The 26104-nt window shown below is 46.3% G+C and overlaps 1 protein-coding gene across 1 annotated transcript in view; it reads right to left on the reverse strand.

The window, feature by feature from the left end:
• The window catches only part of LOC137537950 (mucin-2-like), a 343213-nt gene that overhangs the window by 102543 nt on the left and 214566 nt on the right, over window positions 1–26104 (reverse strand). The window contains exons 42-51 of the mRNA XM_068259877.1: window positions 23150–23370; window positions 20315–20453; window positions 16481–16675; window positions 14207–14419; window positions 13103–13207; window positions 12883–12993; window positions 10754–10855; window positions 10526–10624; window positions 2290–2330; window positions 859–934 (exon numbers count right to left, since the gene is read on the reverse strand). Coding sequence (XP_068115978.1) covers window positions 859–934; window positions 2290–2330; window positions 10526–10624; window positions 10754–10855; window positions 12883–12993; window positions 13103–13207; window positions 14207–14419; window positions 16481–16675; window positions 20315–20453; window positions 23150–23370 — 1302 coding nt within the window. The remainder of the gene's footprint in view (window positions 1–858; window positions 935–2289; window positions 2331–10525; window positions 10625–10753; window positions 10856–12882; window positions 12994–13102; window positions 13208–14206; window positions 14420–16480; window positions 16676–20314; window positions 20454–23149; window positions 23371–26104) is intronic.

Here is a 26104-nt window from a genome sequence, read left to right on the forward strand (position 1 = left end):
AAACATTACAAAGCGTATTATACGCTTCCTATCCGGGGATCGTCGGGTTAACAACCCACCGGCGCTTCCGATTGGCCGGCGGGTTGACGTCGCGGGTGGGCGGAGCCTATTGCCGGCGGATGCGCGCGCATCCCAGCGCGCGATCCCCGGCCAAAGAGTGCCCCAGGACCTGACGCCATTCTGCGTTACGTGGTCCTGGGGCTGCCACTTTGCCGCCGCCAATATGAAGTAGGCGGTCGGCAAGTGGTTAAAAGCACTAGGGAAATCGCTATACAAAGCGCAGTGCTTTTGAAAGCGAAAAGCAATCGAAACGCTCATATGCGTACACTCTCATAGGGAATCATTGCACAATCGCTTTTGGGGCGATTTCTAAAATCACCAGCGCTTACAAAAACTCGCATACACTCATAGGGCCTGATTCACAAAGCGGTGCATACTGTTTAGCACGGATCTGTAAAACAGTTAGCACATGAAGTGCATTTCGCTGGCTTTTGCGCGCGCAAAGTGCCACGATTAGCGCAATTTGCCGCGATTCGCGCAAAAGTCCGCGATCGCGCAAATCGCGCGTGCAAAAGTCCACGAACGGCACTTCACGTGCTAACTGTTTAGCACACCCGTGCTAAACAGTTTGCACCGCTTTGTGAATCAAGCCCATAGTGTGAACAAGCCTTTAATCAGCATTGTTTGCACAGCCAGATAAAGGTGTTTTGTCTCTATTTACTTTTCAGGATAGCCTTGGCTGCATTATACAAATAGGAGCTCTGCTGCTTAGAGATAGCAGGGAGGATTGTTTGATATGAGTTTTAAAGGCATACTGGAGAGAAAAGGGTATATGTGTGTGATATTCTCAGAACTTACCACATTTGTAAATGGTGCAGTTACATGGATTGGCAGCAGAGTTTGTGAATTCTTCATTGATTTGCAGCTTCTCTCCCTGAACAGACAGAACATGCAGGTTAATAATATACTGCTGCAAGTTAGGAGCCCTCAGCAATCAGCATGTGTAGTGTTAGCAATAAAGCCTTACAATGTAAGTATGTGAGAGCTCAAAATACCATTCTGACAACCACCACTTGCAAAATGTGGTCCCTTCTATCTCTATTTATATTATTGCTATTTCATTTTATATTTGGCTTTCGGACATTATCCCCCCTCCCCCCCAACCTTTATGAGCCAAAATCAATTCCAGGTACACCCCCCCCCCCCTTTTTGTACTTGGCAAAATAAACTATTCTGATTCTATCTGCAGTTAGAGCAACCTTTGGTATTATCTACACAGTAAACCCCACTTCACGTGTTATCTACAGTGATGCTCTCTCCAGTATAATAACCAGAAAAGGGTTGCACCTGCTATTTACAATGAGAGCAACCTGCAGTAGTATCTACAGTGAGAGCTGTCTGCAGTATTACCTAAATGTGTGATGGAGGCTGAGTACCGTATTTCTGTCTAAGTCAGTTGGCTAGCCAGTGGCTCGTTCTATGTGGGCCAGATGGTAGGATTGCACAGTATGGATCAGATGGTTAATTGCTGGATTGCTGTGTGTGATTCAGATGGCAAGGTGTTGGGTCACTCTATATGGTTCAGTTGCCAAATTACACTGTTTTGGTCACATGGACCTCAGTTTACTAAGCTTTATCAAACAATTTATCGAACGTTTGATAATTTACCTCATGGGTAAAATCTAATTTTGAATTCACTAAGGTGTTATAGATTTATTGAATGTTTTATCGATAAAATAAAATGTATTCGATAAATATATAACACCTTAGTGAATTTAAAATTAGATTTTACCCATGAGGGTAACATTTATCTATGACAGCATATCGCTCAGCTCTGACCTGAGCGATAACCTGTCATAGATAGATTGTGTTCATGTGGTTGGGTTTTTTTTATTTTTCATATGTTATCACTGAATGTCCAATCTGATTGTAGCCTCAGCCTGACAAAGCCCTTTACAGGTGAAACATGTAGAGTCTAGACACTTCACTGTAATATAGAGCACCCTCTGTACTTATACTGTATGTGTTTCATGCTATCTCAACGGCTTTCCACGTGGTGGAGTCTTCTGGTACTTTGATACTGGTAGACGGAATGACTGTATACAACTTATTTTCAATGGGCGCCCATGGAGCACCCACATTTCTGCAGGTAATGCGCGCCTAAATGTCCTGCTTCCCTCTCCAACCCATATAGGGTTGTCTGTCTGTCATCAGTGCAAATAACTACAATAACATCAAGTGTATGTGTTACCTGATTACCCCCAAAAAAACAAATATTTTGGTACTTACCAGATTACACTCCGGCTTCGGGACCTTGTCACAGGAACATTCTGCAAAGGTGAATAGTGAGAGAAATACCTTTGAATCTTTTACAGAAACCCAACATGTGATAGATGCCATAAGATACTGCTGATCTTCCTCACAAAGGTGGAACCTCTTTATTTCCAAATGATGAACACAGACGTGTCATTAATTAAACAATGGGCTGTCTAACGTTGTGACACGATCTAGCAGTGGAGATCTGAGACACTGCACGTGGAGTGGGCGGTGGAGTAGTAGAGATAGAGGGACACTTCTCAGCCACTGGAGCCATAAGCCTATGGGTAGACCCCCACATGTAGCTCAAGCATGTATTTCTATCCAGCATGTGAGTGTGCTGGTTTTATAGGAACCTTTAATGGAAATAAACAGCTATGAAGTTTTTACACTATGGAGGCTTCTATTTATCTGAGGTAATTGTGCTGGAGGCTGGAGCTCGGAAACAAAGTGGTTCTCTTTGTGGTGAGGAAGACCCTAAACTGTGCATGTGTACAGCTAGGCCATTCACTAGGGTACTTCAATTTGGGGAGTCCTCCACTGTAGGGTGTGTTGGTGGGCTATCATCTGCGTAAGCAGCAGACAAGTATATTGAGCAACAGACGCATTTTTGCAGAGCCTATCTGAGGACCAAACGCACAGACTGTTTGCACTGTTCATTGTTTATATTTAAATAAATGGTACCTAAACCTTTTTCTGTCTGTTTTTCAGGGTGGGGAGAACTCTCTCTAGAGGTGAGTTCTCAAGACCTCTTTAATACTATATTATTTTGCATTTCAGAACACTACTGAAACATTTTCTGTAGTGATTTATAAAGTACACAGATAATTTTACATTTCTAAATGTCCTTCAAAGTCACAGTGTAAAGTTCTTGCCAAAGTCAAAGTCTGATGCTCTCGTCCACAAGTTGAAAACAACCCACGGGCTGACGGTTTCTGGGAAAAAGTACTGGTCCAAGCCCTATCCCATGGAGCCATATCAATCCCTGCCATGCACTGAGGAGGACCAAAGGCCCAAAACAGGCTGTCTGCCAGAGGCGTCACTAGGGTTGGTGTCACCGGGTACGGAATCTCATGGTGTCACCCTTCCCCTTACCCCATGAATCTCCATCTGTTGGAACCTCCATCACCCCCTCTGTTGGTGACACCTGGTGCGGTCCGCAACTACCACACCCCCCTAGTGATGCCACTGCTGTCTGTATGTGGGGTTGCTGTGGCTCTGGAAAATGTAAATCTATAGACGTGCTATACACCAGCGGTTCTGGATGTAAGCCTGGCTTCAGGGGCATAAAGAGAGGTTCACAGACAGGAAACTGTCAGGACCATGGTCATGGCATCACACTGTGGGAGGAATTTCACCACAATATTAGCCATACAGATGTCCCAGATGATCTATTCTAGAAAAGGTAAAGATTTCTCTTGGGACAGGAGTTATTAACTACTGATTGAAATTAAGTTCAAAGCTTGGTTAAAGTTCCTCTTGAAGTCCGTGTCTGTAGTTAGCACCTCACAGCCCAGTTATCCAAACACCAGAGAAATAAACTACAATGCTCTGGTTCTCAGTCCTTTTGTAGTCACCCCCTTCACAGTTCACTTATCTAAATAGCACAGAGACAGAGGACTCTATGGTGGACTCTTTTCTCCTATGAATCACCACCTTTCCAAGACAGTATTCCAAATACCAGAGAGAGCGAGCGGGACTGTGGGCTGTGTTTAAGGATCACTACCTCCTCTATTCAGCTACCAAGAAAAGAGTAAATGCAGGTTCCTGCCCAGCATGACTCATATAGCGGGCTTTTCATTTGAATGGTCCTAAACCACTGCAGACTAGAGATGGGAAGTCCGGATCTTTTCAAGGATTCGGATGATTCGAATCGGATATTTGAAAAGATCCGGATCTTTGAATCATTTTACTAGAGAAGCAGACTGCCCCCAGTGTAGGTAGTATTGCCCCCAGACAGGTAGTATTGCCCCCAGACAGGTAGTAATGCCCCCAGTGTAGGTAGTATTGCCCCCAGACAGGTAGTATTGCCCTAGTGTAGGTAGTAATGCCCCCAGTGTAGGTAGTAATGCCCCCAGTGTAAGTAGTATTGCCCCAGTGTAGGTAGTAATGCCCCCAGTCAATCCCATCTCCTTCTGCGGCAGCGGGCCGGGCAGAGACTGAATCACCTGACATCAAGCTCCAGCGCCGACTTCACTCTTCTCTCCCCGCCTCCGCTCCATCTGTAGTTAGAGCAGGGCTACAAGAAAATGGCCGCCAATTGTCCGCATTTGTTGACACCGGCGACCATGTTCTTGTAGTCCTGCTCTAATTACAGACGGAGAAGACGCAGGGAGAGACAGCGGGGCGGCAAGGGGCGACAGGGCGCATGCGCCCTTGACAGCCAGCCTGTGAACCGAATCGTTCATTGTGATGATCCGGATGATTCGACTCACAAAAAAGATCCGGATTAAAGATCCGAATCGTTCATGATCCGGACATGACTACTGCAGACTCTGAACTGTTATCCAGCTATTAAGCCGGTAACTCTCAGGCCTAAAGGGAACCTGTAGTGAGAGGAATATGGAGGCTTGCATCAAAAAGAAACAGAAAGCGTGCATCTTCCGTCTATAGCATATACATTTATTGCCAGTGTTCGACATTCATGTGAATTCTGTGCATAGCATCATTCCATCGTTGCATATACAACTTGTAAATATTAAAGATGTGGTACCTTACAGTTCCTGGTACTTAGCCTGTCAGCATGGGAGGTGGGAGTGCGGGACTGATGTGGGCCTGGCGACGGCTGTTTCGCGTCCTCCTGGACGCTTGGTCACGCCGTGTTCCACTACAGGCCGGCGCTGTTCGGCCACAGTATACATACGGGAGGATCCGCCTCCACTATGGCGTCACAGCGCCGGCCCTGATTGGAGCTCGAAGTTCCACCAATGGGAAGAGGCGGGGGACGCTATGTGATGCGGACGGTGCCCGGCAGGGATCAAACCATGCGGAAAATTAGACGCATGGCTAAGCGTACTATATCGCGCATGCCACGCGGCTCAACCTCGGCACATGCGTATTTACGCCATACTGCTGGGGAGCCCGCATACTGGCAAAAATTTACCAGTAGAGAGCGCTAACTAAAATATAGAAAAATTATTATATATGTACTTAATTCCCTACCTGGCACCCTGTTAAGGAGCATCAGGCACATATATTTTAGTATCTAAAAAACACGCGTCCCCAGCTCGCCCACTGGGGAATAATAAAATTAGTGATTGTGCATAAGTGACACACCATTAAAATTTATACTGGGACTGAGGAGCAAAAGCTTCGTAAATTCATTCATTATATCTCTGAGTTGTCACCCAAACCAAAATTAGTTCCGAACAAGCAATAGAAAAGGGGGGAGGAGGAAGGGAAAGAGGGAGGGGGGGGGAAAAACAAAGGAAAACACAATAACATGGGACCAGGAAGGGACCTAATATCAAATTGCAATACCGTGGAACCTACATGTACATCCTTCTTAGTCTAAGATTATCAGATAGCAAGATCTTGATTCCCAAAGAGCTCATAATGTTCCCTAGCAAAATGTTCATATCTAACATCACCAATGTATACACCATCAATTTACATAGATACAAGTATGACCAAGATTCTGCAGGGACAGTCACCCTATACATTACCGCCCAACCCATCTTTCATGGGTCCAGCGTACTTGAGAGTTCCACCTTATCGTTCAGGCCTAACGGGCCCAGGGCTTCAGTTTGTAGGATCAACCACGTCTCCCTTCTTAACAAAAACCTATCCCTGTTGCCACCCCGTCTCATCCTGTCTATCCTCTCTAAGCCCGCAAATTTTAAGCCCTTAACATCCCCTTTATGCTCTTCCCTCATATGAGCAATCAAACGCGCACAACCTTTACCACTCTTAACTGATCCCAAATGCTCCCCCACCCGTTCTTTTAAAGGACGTGTGGTTTGACCGATGTAGAACCGTTTGCAAGGACAGAACAGGACGTAAACCACATATTTGGTTTGGCAAGTGATTAAATCATTACCACCAACCACTCTTTTCCCACTTGGACCCCCTTCTGTGGAATCATCCTTGGGCAGAACTTACAATGTCCACAGCGATAGTTGCCCTTTGGCATATCTCTATTTAACCATGTGTCTCTTTTGGGAGAAACAAACTCACTTTTTGTGAGCATGTCTCCAAGGGTTGGTGCTCTTCTGAAGGCCACCCTCGGGGGACCACCCACAACCTGCTTCAGGGATTCATCTCTCTCTATCAGCGACCAATTAGTGAAGATAGCTTTTCTGACCATATTTGCCATAGGTGTGTAATCAAAAGTGAAGGTCATGCGGTCCTGCGTGGACTTCGATTTATGTCTGGGGACCAAGAGATTGTGTCTGGATTGACGTTTGGCCCTTGCATATGCCTGCTCCAGTAGTACGGCGTCATACCCCCTAGCAGATAAACGCCTAGTGAGATCTGCTGCCTGTATTTCAAATTGTGTCTCATCTGTATTGTTTCTTCTCAATCTTAAGTATTGGCCATATGGGATGGCCCTCTTGACATGTTGGGGATGAAAACTTTTAGCGTGAAGGAATGAATTAGTTGCTGTCGGCTTTCTATATCCCTCACAACATAACACATCGTTCCTGACCATAATTCGCAGGTCGAGGAACGTCACCGCTGTATCACTCTTTTCAGCGGTGAATTCCATGTTAATTGTGTTGTTATTAATATATTGTAAGAAGCCGTCAAACTGTTCATCCGTCCCAGACCACACCACCAGGACGTCGTCCACGTATCTCGACCACTGTCTGATGTGCCCGCGGAATGGGTTATCGTCCGAGAGCACAGCAGACTCCTCCCACGCCCCCAGGAAGAGGTTCGCGAAGGAGCATGCCACTGGGGTCCCCATAGCCGTACCCGCTATCTGATGGTACCAATGCCCATCAAACAGAAAGGCGTTGTGTCTCAACACAAAGCCTAGGCATTCACAGACAAAGTCGATGTACTCATCGTCTCTGTTCGTGCGAGTAAGAAAATGTCTGACAGCCTTAATCCCCAAATCCTGGGGGATACGGCTGTACAGACTGACCACATCTATGGTGGCCAGTCTGTCCCCGGGGACCCACGTGGCACGCTCCACCATCTGTAGAACCTCCAACGTATCCCTCAAAAATGAGGGCACCCCCTTAAGGAGGGGGCGCAGGAGATGGTCGAGATACCTGGACAACCTCTCCGTGAGAGATCCACAGCCAGAGACAATGGGACGTCCCGGCGATGCGGTGACAGACTTGTGCATTTTGGGTATATGGTACCATACCGGGCGGCGAGGATAGAGAGGGAGTAAATCACACGCCAATTTTTGCGAAAGGTAACCCCGCTCTGCGCCCCTGCGAAGCAGAGAACGCAGTTGGGTTTGGTATTTAAGGGTTGGATCGCCTTGGAGAGGACAATAGGTGGATGTATCACTCAGTTGCCTCTCGGCTTCATTCTTATACTGAGTTGCTGACATAATAACCAAGTTCCCACCCTTGTCCGCTCCCCTTATCACCAACTCCTCATTTTGTCTCAACCACCTAAGGGCCTCTCTCTCCGCGTCGTCCAGATTGGGCACCATAGCTTGGTATACCTCAGCTTTTATGTCCTTCATAACCTTATCAAAAAAATGGTCTATGCTTGATCCCGGGACAACTGGGAAGGGTTGTATAGACTTACAGGCTCTAAAATCACTATTACTACCCAGACTGAGTGCCTCTGGCCCCCCAAAGCCCGTCCAATCGTACCGGCCTCCTTCCACCCATAATTCCTTCACTATCTGCCTAAGCTCCTCATCGGTGGGGTCCCACTGAACCAACGGGCTGAACCCCAAGGTATCAGTACTATTCCCCTGTGTCATTTGAGGAGACTGGGCTGAAAGCAAGAGTTGAGAGAACCCCTCTACTGGTCCACTGGTAGCCTCAGGTAAAGACCCTTGCAACCCAGTGTAGAGACCTGTTGTCACTGGGGTTTTATTCTGATCAATGTCCGCCCGGGTGGGCTCTTTTTTAAATCTCTGACAGATCACGATCTTCCTTGTGGACTTGTAAAGATCTATCATGAAGGCTACTATATCGAAGTTCCTTGTTGGACAAAAGTTCAAGCCTTTGGACAGGAGGGAGAGACATGCTGATGGAATCTCCATCCCAGAAATGTTCATGACTGGTGGACCATCCGTGACTACATTCCCTTCCGTTTCTTGCTGTTGGGCTTCGTATTCCCTCTCCCTTCCCAGTGTACAGTCTTGGACCTTATTTCTGTGTCTACGTCCTCGTCCTCGTCTGGCTCTGCGTCTAAAGGGCCAGACTCTCCTTTGGTTCCTGCTTCGGCCCCTTGATTATTTTCTTCTTTGTTGCCCCCGCCTTTTGGACCCTTTAAAGGTTGTTTCTTCTGTGGTCTCTTCTTGGGAAACTTTTTGGCTCAGTCCCAGTATAAATTTTAATGGTGTGTCACTTATGCACAATCACTAATTTTATTATTCCCCAGTGGGCGAGCTGGGGACGCGTGTTTTTTAGATACTAAAATATATGTGCCTGATGCTCCTTAACAGGGTGCCAGGTAGGGAATTAAGTACATATATAATAATTTTTCTATATTTTAGTTAGCGCTCTCTACTGGTAAATTTTTGCCAGTATGCGGGCTCCCCAGCAGTATGGCGTAAATACGCATGTGCCGAGGTTGAGCCGCGTGACATGCGCGATATAGTACGCTTAGCCATGCGTCTAATTTTCCGCATGGTTTGATCCCTGCCGGGCACCGTCCGCATCACATAGCGTCCCCCGCCTCTTCCCATTGGTGGAACTTCGAGCTCCAATCAGGGCCGGCGCTGTGATGCCATAGTGGAGGCGGATCCTCCCGTATGTATACTGTGGCCGAACAGCGCCGGCCTGTAGTGGAACACGGCGTGACCAAGCGTCCAGGAGGACGCGAAACGGCCGTCGCCAGGCCCACATCAGTCCCGCACTCCCACCTCCCATGCTGACAGGCTAAGTACCAGGAACTGTAAGGTACCACATCTTTAATATTTACAAGTTGTATATGCAACGATGGAATGATGCTATGCACAGAATTCACATGAATGTCGAACACTGGCAATAAATGTATATGCTATAGACGGAAGATGCACGCTTTCTGTTTCTTTTTGATGCAATGTTCAAGTTCCTTCCTTCAACTGTTAGAGCGGAGCACACGTCTTATGTAAGCATCACACGCAGCATATAGCCTGTCAGCAGCAGATAGACCACTTCGGCCACACCAAACTCGCTCAGAAACTGGAAGCAGTACACCTCTTAAAGGAGAAGTGCCACACCATTCTGTTTTCCTTTATATAACGGAATATGGAGGCTGCCTTCTTCATTCCCTTATAAACCATTCCAGTTGCCTGACTTCTGCGCTGATGCTCTGCTTCTAATACTTTAAAGTACACCTGAACTGAGCGGCTGCCATATTTATTTCCTTTTAAATAATACCAGTTGCCGGGCTGAACTGCTGATCATCTGCATCTAGTACTTATAGCCATAGACCCTAAACAAGCATGCAGATCAGACGATTCCGACTGAAGTCTGACTAGATTAGCTGCATGCTTGTTTCAGGTGTGTGATTCAGACACTACTACAGCCAAAAGAGATCTGCAGAACTGCCAGGAAACTGGTATTATTTAAAAGGAAATAAATATGGCTGCCCCCATATCCAGTTACTCACTGTTCCAGAATGAGCATGCTCAGCAGAGGCTGTGACTCTGGTGTGACTCCACTGGCTGCATGCTTGTTGCAAGCGTGTGAGTAAAGCTAAGCATGACAGCCCAGCAACTGGCATTGTTTGAGGGAATGAAGTTGGTAACCTCTGTATTCCTCTCACTTCAGGTTCCCTGCAACACTTGCTGAAAGTTACCCCAATCTTGAGATGGATTAAGATGTAATGGGGCCCTAGACAAGGTAGGGGCCACCTTATGGTCCTTTTGGTAAGCTGAAACAGAAAGAGGTCAAAGAAGGTGGCAGGTGGGCCCCTTGACACCCAGTAGGCCCCAAGCACCTGCCTAGGTTGCCATGTGGATGATCCTGCTCTGCCCCCATCCTGTATAGACTGAACATTAAATTTACTGTCTCCTCAACAGCACATCCTGCAGGATAAGGAAGGGTGATCTTTCTGCCATGGACTAATAAGAGTTAGCACTTACCACAAGTCCTATAGGGGCAGCAGCTGCCAGGTGTCCACATCTCAAGCACTGTCATCCCCAGGTCACATGTGACATCAGGACATCGGGACGTATCACACACTACATAGAAAACAAGCCATGTGATTAGGGTACAGGAAATATGTGGCACTAAACATTTTTTATGGATATAATGCCCATAACCCGCATATCTGCTGCCAGCAACCCCATACGTGACTGTGACATACTCACCACACTGGTAGATAGGACAGCATCTGTCTGTGTCATTGCCTGTAATGGTAAGAATCTCTCCTTCCTGACAGGTAGGTAAAGTCTGAGGACACACACTGCATCCTGTGAAGAGAAGAGACATTGCTCACATGGCTCTGTCACTGTGGAAAGTTTATACAGCAACCTCTGTCACTGTGGAAAGTTTATACAGCTCTGCCTGGCCTGACAAATCTATCCACCATAGTACCATACCTCCATACATCTCGTACAGAGATACAGCTCAACCCGCTCTCTCTGCTCCTCCAAAACTCTACAGATGTCCACCCCTCGCATCATGTAGGAGACCCCAGGACTTTTCCAGAGCAGCCGCTACTCTATGAAACTACCCAGGGTCGGATTTAGGCCAAGGCCGCCTAGGCCATGGCCTAGGGCACCACAGGAGCAGGGGCACCAAAGCAGCCGGCTAAACTGCTGCAGAATTTCAAGCTTGCAAATGCTGCAATGCAGGTAGATCAGGCTAGTGCCTGACCGTAGTACTCTGTTACTAGCTGCCTGTGCAGCAGCCACCTTGCTTTCTGTGCACGTTTGCATTGTAGTCGGCGGATCTGGACTTGGGCAGCATTGGAGAAGGAGAGGAAGAGGAAGCTTCTGCACTGGAGACGAGCGGAGAAATAAGTGACACTGATGGCTGCTGCGGTGTGAAGGCGAGCTGGCTACCTATACTGAAAGGAGGGGGGGGGGGGTGGGAAAAGCAGGGATTAAGGGAGTCATCTGGCTACCTATACTGGAGGTAAAGGAGGAGTCATATGGCTACATATACTAGAGGGAATGGGAGGGGGTCATCTGGCTACCTATATGAGGGAAAGGGGGGGAGGAGTCATCTGGCTACCTATACTAGGGGGGAGGGGTCATTTCGCTACCTATACTGAAGGGGGGCGGCTGGTGACAGTGGCCTAGGGCGGGAAAAAGTACAAATCCGGTGTAATGTCTGATTGCGCTGCCCGGAAGCTCCCTTCCACACTGAGTAGCACGCATGCTCAGTGTGAAGTTAATTATGCTGCTGATGGTAAAATAATAAATATCTCCGCTTCCACACATCATACACTCGTCAAATTTTCAGGGTAGGGAGAGGATCCCCCGAACGACCTCTATGCCAAATTGCAGCCCCCGAGACCCGCTGGTTCAGGAGATAGATTAGAGAAACCTATCTCGGGAACCAGTGGGTCTCGGGGGCTGCAATTTGGCATAGAGGTAATTGGGGGGTTCACCCCCCTACCCTGAAAATTTGGGGAGTGTAGGATGTTTAGATGCAGAGATATTTAGTATTTTACCATCAGCCGCATAATTCAATAGGAACTGTGGCCCCACAGTCTCCTACTGCGCATGCGGGGCAGCGCAAACCCAAAGGCAGCGTAATCAGACACAACACCGGCCCTGCTCCTACCCCCATCAGGCTCACCCCCACCTTCAACTAATTCAAGCAGGCCTTAAAGGGAGCCTTGAGACAAAGGAGGTAAAAGAACTGATACTTACCTGGGGCTTCCTCCAGCCCTATGACCACCGTTGCCTCCCTTGCCACCCTTCTGCGTGCCCATCGCTGGGATCGTTCTGCACATGCACAGGTAGTACTGCACTGAAGCAGGACGCTCCCGGCGACGTGAATGCTGATTACCAATAGCAGACGAACTGAGCCACCCAGGAGGACAGTGAGGGAGGCAACGGTGGTCATGGGGCTGGAGGAAGCCCCTTGTAAGTATCAATTCTTTTACCCTCTTCATCTCAAGTTCTCTTTAAAGACCCTTCCTTATGTGTACACTCGCTGCACGTCGATGTGTCTTCAGCGGGTGGCTGCAATGCGCCTGCTGAAGACACATCGTCAGGCTCTTCAGTATACCCGCTGCACATCTCCCACTTCTCCTACTGGAGTTTCTACACAGTGGCAGAGAGATGTTTGCCTGCAAGCAAATTTGCCTTGATAAGGGAGCCCCACGTGGCTCCGAAACGTCGGCTGTATGTTTTTATATGGAACCAAAGAATTACTTGGATGTGCCAGCTCTTTACTCTCTTGATCACGCCTTGTAAAGTCACATCATTGTAAAATGTGACTGCATATTTAGGAGCAAGGGGGGGGGGGGGGAGAGAAGACTTACCACAAAAATGTCTGAAGCAGCAGGTGTTGTTGTCAGGAACCACAAACAGCGTTTGGTCCTCCTTGCAGCGAGGGCGCTCTTCCATCGTAGAACACCTATCAGGGTCACATTCTACAATAAAACAACACTGTTATATGTGGCTGTTGCATGCCAATCAGTCTATACAGAAGACTACAGCGGGATTGAACAGAGAGATGTGTGGCACACAGGCGATGCCTACCGCATGTATATCTGGGGCAGCAGGACTCCTCCTGATAGTAAGTGACCACTTTCTCATGCGGGGCACACAGAGGGATCAGATCGTCACACACAGACTGGTTGCAAACTGAGGAGCAGAAAGAAACAGACCAGCATTATAACTTACAGTTTCTTATAAATGTCTCCTTTCTTTCTATGTCCCATATGAGGAAAAGCCTCAACAGAGACACGGATAATACCTGAAGTGACACATGACATAAGGAAATAAACACAGGTACATATAGTACTAGTCCTACTAAGAAATTGTCTTAACAAGAGCCTGAGGTGGGCTCATAACATAAAAAAAAAAAAATAGGCTACCTGATCCGGGGGGCTGGGCTGATCAGGTAGCCTCCAAAACTGCAGCTCTCTGTAAACTCCTGTGGGCCACACTGGCCCACTTTCACTTTCGTGACCTCTCACGACCCTGGAAAGAGAGACTGTGTGTCTCTCATCAAGCGTGCAGGGAGGCGGGGGAGCAGCAGGGGGTGCGGCCATGGAGAAAGAGAGCTGCCCAATGGCAGCTCTGGAAACCCTGCAGGAATGCCTCCAGTCTGCGTTTTGAGCAGGGAATCCCTTCCCCATGACGCTAAACTCAGGGGACCATAGTGCGGCTATGAAGAGGGGGGGGGGGGTGGGCAGAGTGCGGCGGTGGGGGACACAGAGGCATGTCATGAGGCAGAGAATATGCCTTTGTGTCCCATTTGCCCTCCCACGAACCGCCTCAGGTTTAAAGTCCCTTTCTGTCTGATAACATTTTAGAGGATACATTTCAAAGGGTTACTACTGTTTTTGCATCTTAATGAAGCTAATTTTGCAATTTAAAAAGCAGCCTTAATCTAAACATAAACATACGAGACTCTATTTTACTAATGTTCTATTTGCCCTTAGTACTACACATACATTTATCTATACATTAACTAAACGTTTATTTTCAGTTCATGTTTGCTTCAAAAGTTAATAAAATAAATTGGAATTATGTACTCAGTGCTTAACAGTGAATTAACTTCTACTACTGAATTACTACCAACAACAGGACTGGAGCCTGTACAGTATTATTGAACGTATACAACATAGGCCTACTCACCGCACATGTGACGAGGACAGCAGGTCTTGTTGTCAGAGACTGTGACTGTGATCTCGCCATACCTGCGGCACCCGGGTTCCCTTGTGTCTGAGCAGTTGTACCGCGCAGGAACGATGGTGTCATTTTCCACACATTTATACATGCAACATCCGCTAACTGAAGTGTTCCACATCTCACCGATTTCACGCGGGACCCCAGCGCTGTCAGTACAAGCTGAAATCAGGATGTGTCAGTATGTCACCTTATCTGACACAAATCACATTAGTTTCCATACAGCGCCACCCACCAACACAAGACAGGAAGTGTTCTACATGGTGCAACCCTTACTGACATCACAGAGCACTGCACCCTCCACACTGATTCCTCAGAGCAATGCATCCTCTTTACTGGCATCCCAGAGCACTACACACATCTATACTGACACCAAAGAGCACTGCACCAGCTACACTGATTTCACTGAGCACTGCACAATCTGTACTGACATCACAGAGCACTGCACACACCTATACTGACACCAAAGAGCACTGCACCAGCCATACTGATTTCACAGAACATTGTACCACCTATACCGAGACTACAGAGCACTGCACCATCTGTACTGATATCCAGAGCAGGGACAAGGTCCTCCAGCACCCAAGGCTGAGACACCAAAGTGCGCCCCTCCATCCCTGCCACCCCAGCTGTCACACACTGATTGCTATTAGACTAAGAGGGCCACAGGGCCCACAACCTCCCCAACACCTTAATATCTAGTTATCTGGCTTGCAGTCACTGCTATGTATCCCCTTTTCTTATTTCTTTCTGCATCATACACAATTAGGAATGACAGCTGAATGAATTGTGCGCCCCTCCTACACTGCGCCCTGAGGCTGGAGCCTCTCCAGCCTATGCCTCGGCCCGGCCCTGCTGATAGCACAAAGCACTGCACAATATATATTGACAGCAAATAGCACTGCACCAGCCACACTGATTTCACAATGCACTGCATCATCTGTACTGATATCACAAAGCACTGCACAATCTATACTGACACCAAAGAGCACTGCACGAGCCACACTGATCCCACTGGGCATTGCACCATCTGTAAAGACACCACAAAGCACTGCACTATCTACACTGATACCACAGCACACTACTGCAGCCATACACAGAGCAGTGCTCAATGTTCACTGACACAAAAAATTACTGCACCATCCACACTTTTACCACAGAGCACTGCACCTTTTATACTGACAACACTAAGCACTGCCCCTTCCATACTGACACCACAGAGCACTGCCCCATCCATACTAACACCACAGAGCACTGCCCCATCCATACTGACACCACAGAGCACTGCCTCATCCATACTAACACCACAGAGCACTGCCCCATCCATACTGACACCACAGAGCACTGCCCCATTCATACTGACACCACAGAGCACTGCCCCATCCATACTAACACCACAGAGAACTGCCCCATCCATACTAACACCACAGAGCACTGCCCCATCCATACTAACACCACAGAGCACTGCCCCATCCATACTGACACCACAGAGCACTGCCCCATCCATACTAACACCACAGAGAACTGCCCCATCCATACTAACACCACAGAGCACTGCCCCATCCATACTAACACCACAGAGCACTGCCCCATCCATACTAACACCACAGAGAACTTCCCTATCCATACTAACACCACAGAGCACTGCCCCATCCATACTAACACCACGGAGCACTGCCCCTTCCATACTGACACCACACTGAGTACTGTACCACACATACTGACAACACTAAGCACTCACAATCCATAGTACCTACCATCACTGCCTCCTCTTTACAGATACGGAGGAGAGTACTCTATATAGAGAGAGAGCAAAGTGTTTCCTCCTCTACACAGTTGTAGCACAGAGCCCAGCCCACTCCATACTGCTAGAGAGCTGTGTATGGTCTACAGAGACAGATGAGAGCAGTGTACTGTCTACAGAGACAGAGGAGAGCAGTGCACTGTCTACAGAGACAGAGGAGAGCAGCGTACTGTCTACAGAGACAGAGGAGAACAGCGTACTTTCTACAGAGACAGAGGAAAGCAGTGTACTGTCTACAGAGACAGGTGAGAGCAGTGTACTGTCTACAGCGACAGAGGAGAGCAGTGTACTGTCTACAGAGACAGAGGAAAGCAGTGTACTGTCTACAGAGAGAGAGGAGAGCAGTGTACTGTCTAGTTTCTACACCTACAGAGGAGAGCAGTGTACTATATAGAGATAGCAGAATAGTACATTCTCACCGCATTTCCTCTCCGGGATACACATGGCCGAGTACGGACGATGTAGAATGTCTCCCTGTGCACACACACAGCCCTCCGTCAATGCTGAACAAGATTCTGTTTCATACAGATCAATCTCATTGTTCTGACAGGTTCGAGGCACATCACAGACCGGCAGACATGGCCGATAGACCAACGACTCTGGGCAGTGAAAAGCTAAAACACACACAGAGGGAGAAAAATAATGTACTTGTTGCATGGGACTTAATGCATGAATTATACACAGCACAATAACATCTAAAAGCACACAAGCTGGCAGGTGAGGTTCCCACTAGAGCAGAAGTGGGCAAACGTCTTTGACTTGAAGGCCACATTAGGTTCTCAATTTTGACTGAAGGGCCGAAACAGAATAGGAGTGGCATAAAATGGGTGTGGCCACGTTGGGATGCGGGCGGAGCCAACTATAATGTAACAGTGTAACGCAAAGACCATGGGCCCGTCTTTTCTTCTAAAACACAGTTGGGCAAAGTGACCCTAATGGTAATTAGACAGCATCCCCCCACCCACAAACAGCAAATGGCAGCAGCCAGTAATTTTTGGCACCAAACAACATAGGCCGAGGGACAGCACGCAGATCCCCTGAGACAGCAGGACACATAATTCCGCAGTTGAATATTCCGCAGCATTTTTTCCACAAAATATACATATTGTGGCAGCCTTACCCCCAGGGCCGGATTTCTGGCAAGGCCGCATAGGCCATGGCCTAGGGCACCAGAAATTTAGGGGCGGCTCAGTGAGGGGCAGTAAAGCTATTCGATGCAGCCATCCATATCTACAAGAACAGATTTAACCTTCAAACTCCCTGTCCTGTACTACTGTCGTCCCTGCAAGACCTGTAAGCTCTATCCTGCAGGTACACTTCAGCCTAACTCTCATGGTGACACAATGGTTCCATCATTAATGAGATAACAAACATAACATAAAAGTTCTTAAGGAAAACATAACTTATAATCTATACGCATATTACTAAAATAGTCATTGTCTGTGACAACTGACATCCAATGAGGAAAAATTAAACAGAATTCTCATTGGGGCACACAGAGATAACAACCAGACAGTATAGTTGGCCTTGGGCGGTGAAAAGTACAAATCCGGCCCTGCTTACCCCACAAAGTACACATAATGTGGCAGTGCTTCTCACAAAATACACATAATGCGGCAATGTTCCACCCAAAATATACATATTGCGGCAATGTTCCACCCAAAACACACATAAAGTGGAAATGTTTCCACAAAATACAATGTTCCCATAAAATGCAGTTTATATGCAGGGGGCAAAATCAGCGGCACTAAATCCGGCCCTGCATCGGCTGGCAGGACGAAATAGTCAAGCGGGCAATAGTTTGCCCACCCATGCACTAGAGTATGTTCTGAAAGGACCATGATTGGGAAAAAACAATTCAAAATTCATCTGTAAACATACGGTGCTTACAGTATAAGAAATACATCTCTCCCAGAGTATACAGTGGTTTGCAAAAGTATTCGGCCCCCTTGAAGTTTTCCACATTTTGTCACATTACTGCCACAAACATGAATCAATTTTATAGGAATTCCATGTGAAAGACCAATACAAAGTGGTGTACATGTGAGAAGTGGAACGAAAATCATACATGATTCCAAACATTAAAAAAAAAAAAAAAAACTGCAAAGTGGGATGTGCGTAATTATACAGCCCCCTGAGTCAACACTTTGTAGAACCCCCCCTTTTGCTGCAATTACAGCTGCCAGTGTTTTAGGGTATGTCTCTACCAGCTTTGCACATCTAGAGACTGAAATCCTTGTCCATTCTTCTTTGCAAAACAGCTCCAGTTCAGTCAGATTAGATGGACAGTGTTTGTGAACAGCAGTTTTCAGATCTTGCCACAGATTCTCGATTGGATTTAGATCTGGACTTTGAATGGGCCATTAAATCATTCCATTGTTGCCCTGGCTTTATGTTTAGTGTCGCTGTCCTGCTGGAAGGTGAACCTCCGCCCCAGTCTCAAGTCTTTTGCAGACTCCAAGAGGTTTTCTTCCAAGATTGCCCCGTATTTGGCTCCATCCATGTTCCCATCAACTCTGAACAGCTTCCCTGTCCCTGCTGTAGAGATGCACCCCCGAGCATGATGCTGCTATCACCATATTTGACAGTGGGGATGGTGTGTTCAGAGTGATGTGCAGTGTTAGTTTTCCGCCACACATAGTGTTTTGCATTTTGGCCAAAAAGTCCCATTTTGGTCTCATCTGACCAGAGCACCTTCTTCCACATGGTTGCTGTGTCCCCCACATGGCTTGTGGCAAACTGCAAACGGGACTTCTTATGCTTTTCTGTTAACAATGGCTTTCTTCTTGCCATTCTTCCATAAAGGCCAACTTTGTGCAGTGCACGACTAATAGTTGTCCTATGGACAGATTCCCCCACCTGAGCTGTAGATCTAGTCCAGAGTCACCATGGGCCTCTTGACTGCATTTCTGATCAGCGCTCTCCTTGTTCGCTTGTGAGTTTAGGTGGACAGTGTTGTCTTGGAAGGCGTATGGCACAACTGTAAACTTACCATTTCTGAATGATCACTTGAACAATGCTCCGTGGGATGTTCAAGGCATTGGAAATCTTTTTGTAGCCTAAGCCTGCTTTAAATTTCTCAATAACTTTATCCCTGACCTGTCTGATGTGTTCTTTGGATCTCATGGTGTTGTTGCTTCCAATATTCTCTTAGACAACCTCTGAGGCCGTCACAGAGCAGCTGTATTTGTACTGACATTAGATTACACACAGGTGCACTCTATTTAGTCATTAGCACTCATTAGGCAATGTCTATGGGCAACTGACTGCACTCAGACCAAAGGTGGCTGAATAATTACGCACATCCCACTTTGCAGTAATTTATTTGTAAAAAATGTTTGGAATCATGTATGATTTTCGTTCCACTTCTCACGTGTACACCACTTTGTATTGGTCTATCACGTGGAATTCCAATACAATTGATACATGTTTGTGGCAGTAGTATGACAAAATGTGGAAAACTTCAAGGGGGCGAATACTTTTGCAAACCACTGTAATTCATTATAAATTACCAATATCTTATGTTTCTGACGCTTAAAGTACACAGGAACGTTAAAAAAGGTTTTGGACTAGTCTGTCACCTCAGGGGGAGTCTCAGGGTTCTTTTTATTTTCAAGAGCACGTACTGTGTGGTAGTTTTCCAGTTAACTCCCAAAACAGTGAGCAAAGAAGTAGAGAGGCTGGCTGAAATCCATGCATTGATTCTTTTTAGGAATTGCTTTTGTAAACAATAAAGAAGATACTCACAATTACCCGTAAGGGGATGGACTAGTCCAAAACTTGTCAGATTTGTGAGCTTTTTAGTGCCTAATGTAATGTAAGCACAGCAACATAGGTGAAAAGTAATTTATGGTGCATTTTACTCTATGAGAAATGTACTACTTACAAACAAACAAACTGAAAACATAAGAATGTGGAAATCTCCTCAGTGTTCTATTTGCTCGTCAGCCCGAAGCAGTAAAAAAAGGCGCATGTGGCAAGTGGACTAATTGGGCGCCACCATAGGTACCAATAGAAAATTTCGGTATTTGGGCACTGGAGCGTAAATTTGGGCGCCCGGTACATAGCAGGACCTGTACAGTGCGCCCAAATGCCGATATTTTGCGAGATTTTCTTTTGGGTGTTTTTTCCGTGGATGCTACGCGATGCAGAGCCTCTATGGTAGCACTGTCCCTGCTACAGATTTATGTAGCACCATTATCTCCCATGATGCAGCATGACTGACTCCGATCGGCACAAGTGAGTCTACTTACGGCAAAATTCAGAGCTCCTCCATTCGATGCAGACATTGAATTTGTGGCACATGGCTGTGTAGGCGGTCAGAGCCTTACACGGGTCCTGGATGAAGTCTACATCCTGCACCCACAAGTCACAGAATGATTCCGGGGACACCTGCAGGGCACAAAGGACACAGCTGTCACCATGCACTGTGGAGTCAGAGTAGAGGAGTCGGAGCACCTTGGGTACCTGGTGTCGGAGACGTTGGTTTCATAAACTGAGGAGTCAGATAACCTTTTTACCCACTACATAGCCCTTCAAGTTGGAGTCGAAGAGTCGGAGCAATTTTGGGTATCTGGAGTCAGAACAATTTAGGTATCTCGCAGTATGGATACAGAGGCACCAGAAGGATAAAAAAAGATCTAAAACGTTTAAAAATGAGGAGGTAGTGGTGGACTTACCTCCTCCGGGCAGACACAAGAAAATGCCGATCAATTTTCAGCACAACAATTTTTTTAAATAATCCAATAAAATACAATGAGTTTCGCGGGAGTGACCCGTTTCCTCAGGCAATAGGATGGAGCATATACAAAACAGGTCTGGTACTATGCCAAGCACCTCTGTACTAGCACTAGGCGCTTGGCATAGTATCAGACCTGTTTTGTATAGGCTCCATCTTATTGCCTGAGGAAGCGGGTCACTCCTGCGAAACGCGTTGTTTTTTTTATTGGCGTATGTAAATAAATTGCTTTGCTGAAAATTGATTGGCATTTTATTGTGCCTGCCCGGAGGAGGTAAGTCAACCACTACCTCCTCATTTTTAAACGTTTTAGATCTTTTTATTCTTCTGGCACCTCTGTATCCATATTACATCATATATATCCACCCTTGGTGGAGGGGTGTTAACCCTTTCTTCCTTGATCTACAGAGAGCGATTTCTTAATCCTGAGTGAGGACAGGTCTAATCTCTCCATCTGCCTTTACAATGGTTGCCTATGCGGTAACCCTGACTTGTGAGTATACTGCACATACACCTTCATTTACCAGTGCATACTACACTATATTGGGCTCTTGTGTCTCTCTTTTTGTTAATTTGGGGTATCTGGAGTTGGAGGTTTCATAAACTGAGGAGTTGGAGTCAGATGATTTTTGTACCGACTCCATAGCCCTGCTTCAATGAGTACCATGCACTTCAAGACTCTTCATGGGCACCACCTGGCAACCACTGATGACTCACTTCAGGATGTGGCACTTTCACTCACACACATTCATACTATTGTGCTGAACTGACACAGTGAGAACGGACCTGAACGAGAGCACCGATTCCTTGCATTTCACAAGTGGGAACAAACTGCAAAGTATAGTCATTGATACAGATACAGGCGCTCTGACATTTCACTGAAGGTAATGAGATCATTGCCATGCACAGCCTACTGGGGACACCGATGTTATAAAGTCACCATAGCAGACACAACAACATGTTTTCTCTTCTGCTCCACTCAACCTCTTCAATGGTACATACCCAACCCGTCCAACCCAGAGCCCATCCCATCTTCTTCCACACCAGGCTTCCTCAATACTATATACTTCTTCACTGAGCTGTCAGTGCCCTAGGCCAAGCTTCCTTAAAGGGACACTGTAGAGGGGGTCAGGGGAAAATGAGTTGAACTTACCCGGGGCTTCTAATGGTCCCTTTAAAGCCTGAAAACCACTGCGCCTGCGTTGCCGTGTCCTCGATCCCGCTGGTGTCACCAGGAGCATACTGCGCAGGCCCAGTATGGTCTGTGTCGGTGAGTGGCTGCACGGGCACAGGATGTCTGCTGGGGACCATTAGAAGCCCTGGGTAAGTTCAACTGACTTTCCCCCGACCCCCCTACAGTATCCCTTTAATTAAATATACTTATGCCTGATACCCCATAACTCCCTACTGAGCTGTCAGTGCTCCAGGTCAGGGGTTATGAATGCCTCCTGATTGCAACAAATTGCTCCCAAATGCATGCCTGACACTACAGAACACCTCTTCTCCTCGGACTGTCCCCACCAGTACTTCAGAATAGGCTTCCTGAATGGTAAATGCCTATGCCTGATACCCCTTAACTGGAGCACTTAATAGTAGCCAAAATTAGTAGCCAGAGCCGCCTGCTATGGGAACTGCTTCTACAAAGCGGACACCCATTATTATTATTATTATTTTTTGAGGGGGAATGGTTATTAGTTGTTGGGAATGGGAGTTATTAGTTGCCCACAGGGGGAGGGTGTGTGTGAGAGTAGGGAGGGGTGAGGTCATAGTGCAATATCAGCAAATATTGGCACATTTACCAGGTTTGTTTGTTTTTGTCATTTAATGCATTGCCTAAAATAGCGTGTGGCGTTTTCAAATGTATGCCCCAAACACCTCTTCACTAACATGTCAGTGCCTCAGACCAGACTTCCCAAATTGTACATATATATCCCTACAAGTACTCAAGGCTAGGCTTTCTCAATGGTTCATACCTACAGTATAAATTACACCCCCTAACCCACTCTGAGTTGGCTGTGCTGCAGACCAAGCTGAATGGTATATACAGTATACATGCCTGATACTCCAGAAACCCCTTTCTTCTCTGCCCAATCAGTATTTTAGGCAAGGCTTCCCAAATGATACATACATAGACTTGATATCCAAGAATTCCTTTTCTCCTCAGTCCCTACCAGTGCCTCACACTAGACTTCCTGATTGGTAAACAAATATGTCTGAGACCCCCAGATTGCTCTTTTCCACTCCCCCCAGCAGTACCTCATGCTAGACTAGACATGATACCCCAAAATAGCTATTTTTCTCTACTCTGCTCCACCAATGCCCCAGATCAGACTTTCTGAAAGGTACGTACATAAGGGTGGCAGCTGCTGAAAGTCTGGTTTAAAATCATCTGGAAACAAGGAGAACAATCCACAGCTGAGCAGTTCAAGTCCTGGTGTCTTTCCTTTCCGACGTATGTTAGGGTGTACGGAACTTGCCAGCTGTCCAGGAACTCCTCGGTATCGTCACTCTTGGTCAGGACTCTACCATTGGGCAAAATCAGGTCATTTGTGGCGTTCCCATCACATAAGCCTGGAGGTGAATGATACTAAATTAGCACACCGCTCATAACACGATAATTATAATATTGCATAGTATAATATACACGTCTAGCTGTAACGTTTCTGGTGGTGTAATGAGCATTTCTTAGGTCTTAGTCTGTATAGATTTTTGTATTTCTGATCTATAAAGACCCAGGCTGTACATAAATACTATGATGTCTTTATAACGTGGTTAAACAACCCTCATTGCAATATTGGGTTGGTAAAGTGTATCTAGCCTATATGTATTCTTTGTAGACTTATGAGAAATAATTTCATTTCTGTATATAATTTATCGATTTGTTAATGTTACTAGAGTTAAAGAGACACTGAAGCGGGAAAAACAAGCGGGAAAAACATAGGATATAATGAATTGGTTGTGTACTATGAATAATTACTAGAAGATTAGCAGCAAAGAAAATCTCATATTTTTATTTTCAGGTATATAGTACGTTTTCTAACATTGCATCATTCTCTAATATGTGCAGATTACACAACACTCAGCATTCAAAATGATTCTTTCAGAGCAGTCTGTGAACTAATGACCTCTCCTCTGGCAGAGAAAAAGAAATTTGTTCACTAACAGTTGAGATAATAAAAGTTAGAAGACAGCCCTCTCCACCACTTTGAAAGTCGTGGCTTTTTTGCATAGAGATAACAACTGGAGTTTCTTAACTCTTCCTGTACTGGAAACAATTAGACCGATGTATCCGATCTTAATGTTTTAATTCTTAGCTGTACTACACATACAAATCATAATATAATCTTTTTTTTCGCTTCAGTGTCTCTTTAAGCCCCATACACACGCTCAACCGCCATCTTTTACAACGAGTGAAAATCAAACGACATTAAAAAGTTGAACGACAGTTGTCACGTGTAGACGTGCGGATGACTTGGCGGAAATCAAGATAAATCAGATAAGAACAAGTTGAATTGTTCCACATTTCGGATTGATTTGCCAAATGACGAGAGGGAGTTGTGGTAATCTTATCAATGTTTACAGAATTCTGGAACGATTTCGTGTCAACTAAACAATTAAAAAAGAGATCTCCTTCGCATTTAGCTATATGCAAACCACGCTTTTATAGACAAAGTCGCTCGTCTTGTTGTGCGGTATGTGTAGTTGTTGTTTGCACGTCAAGACGTATCTTGTCGCACTAAAAAGTCATTTAATTTCGTCTTGTGGTTTGTACTGAGCAGCTGTGGTTTAGCATGTGGATGGGGCTTTACACATTGCCCAGCAAGCTCATGGTGAACCAGAACTCCTACCAATGTGTACTGTACCAGCAAAACGAATTAATTGTGATTGAGAGGGGGAGGGTGAAACAAAAGAAGACTTGCCCGGGGGCACCAAAATGGCCAGAAGAAAAAAGGAACTTTAGTGAAAATAATGTAATCACCGTAATAAAACTGCTTATTTTTTTTAAAACATTAACCTAGAGGTGCCAAGCGTTATTTGGACTCTGTGCTGTGTATCACTCCTGTTGTTTATTGCCTGATGAAGCGGGATTTTGCCTGCGAAACGCGTTGCAACTTGTTATAGGAGTTTGTGAATAAATTGTCTTCAACTTTAATCGACAGTACTTTTGTCTGTTTTGGGTTGGCTGGTCCACTACCGCATCCTGAAAGTTTTTAGTGACTTTTATCCAACTGGCGCCTCTGTACATCTCCACATATAAAGATTTCCACCCTTGGTGGAAGGGTGCTACACCCTCTTCTTCTCCTATCTACAGAGAGCGACGTCTTACTCCTGAGTGGGGACAGGCTTGTTCTCCCCACCTGCCTTTTCAGTGGTTGCCTTGGAGGTAACCCTGGTTTGTAAGTATATGCTACTAAATGGAATCATAGATATGAGACACAGCGATTGCCACACAGGAAGGATCCCTGATCATTTCACCGCTGACACGTTGCTTGTACACTTCACTCCACAAGCCAGGGGACCAGGAATGTAACTAGAAATCACAGAGCCCCCCTGCAAAACATTGGATGGGACCCCCTCCCCCTGCACACTGAATAGGAACTGTCTACAAATCTTTGTATGATTTGTTATCAGTGGCTGAGCAGATGCAGTCATTTGAACAATTCTGCAGAGAGCAGTAAGTTTTTTCTCTCCTTGCCTTTAGTTGTCAGTCTCTTGGGACTGGCCCACCTGTGGCTTTTGGGCCCCTTTGCGGCTGCATCCCTTGCAGGGTCTATTGTTACACCCATGCAGGGGACACAGGTAGTCTTGAGCAGCAACAAACGATGAATCCTTGCGCTTTCAATCCAAAGAAAACCAGTCACATCCAGAAAAATGTCTGTCCTTTTCTGATGGTCTTGCACCGTGCTGCTCCAATGTGGGCAAGTGAAAAAATATCTAAGAAAAAAAGAAGCGCTCTAGGTGCATTACCATAGGTTTAAGTTTTGCGCAAGTAACAAAGTGGGTACTCACAGGAGAAATGATTAAAATTTGCCTATCAGCGGTGAGGCCAACCGCTACACCCCTCTGCGGCCAGCAGCGCGGTCTCCGATGACCCGGGAGGCTCGTCTTGCGAGGCAGTGGGCGGGGCCTAGTCTCGATGTGTGTGTGACGTCATTAATCTTTGTCTTGAGCAGCACACTCTGCACACCATGTTGCAGGGGATGGGTGGCACAGACACGGCAGAGCATAAGCTGGTAAGAGCAGGTTCACTAGTGCACAATCCTTACACTCATCTGCCAGTAACAAAACCTGCTCCACCATCTGC

Source organism: Hyperolius riggenbachi, chromosome 11 (genome assembly GCF_040937935.1).
Source record: "Hyperolius riggenbachi isolate aHypRig1 chromosome 11, aHypRig1.pri, whole genome shotgun sequence".
NCBI lineage: Eukaryota > Metazoa > Chordata > Amphibia > Anura > Hyperoliidae > Hyperolius > Hyperolius riggenbachi.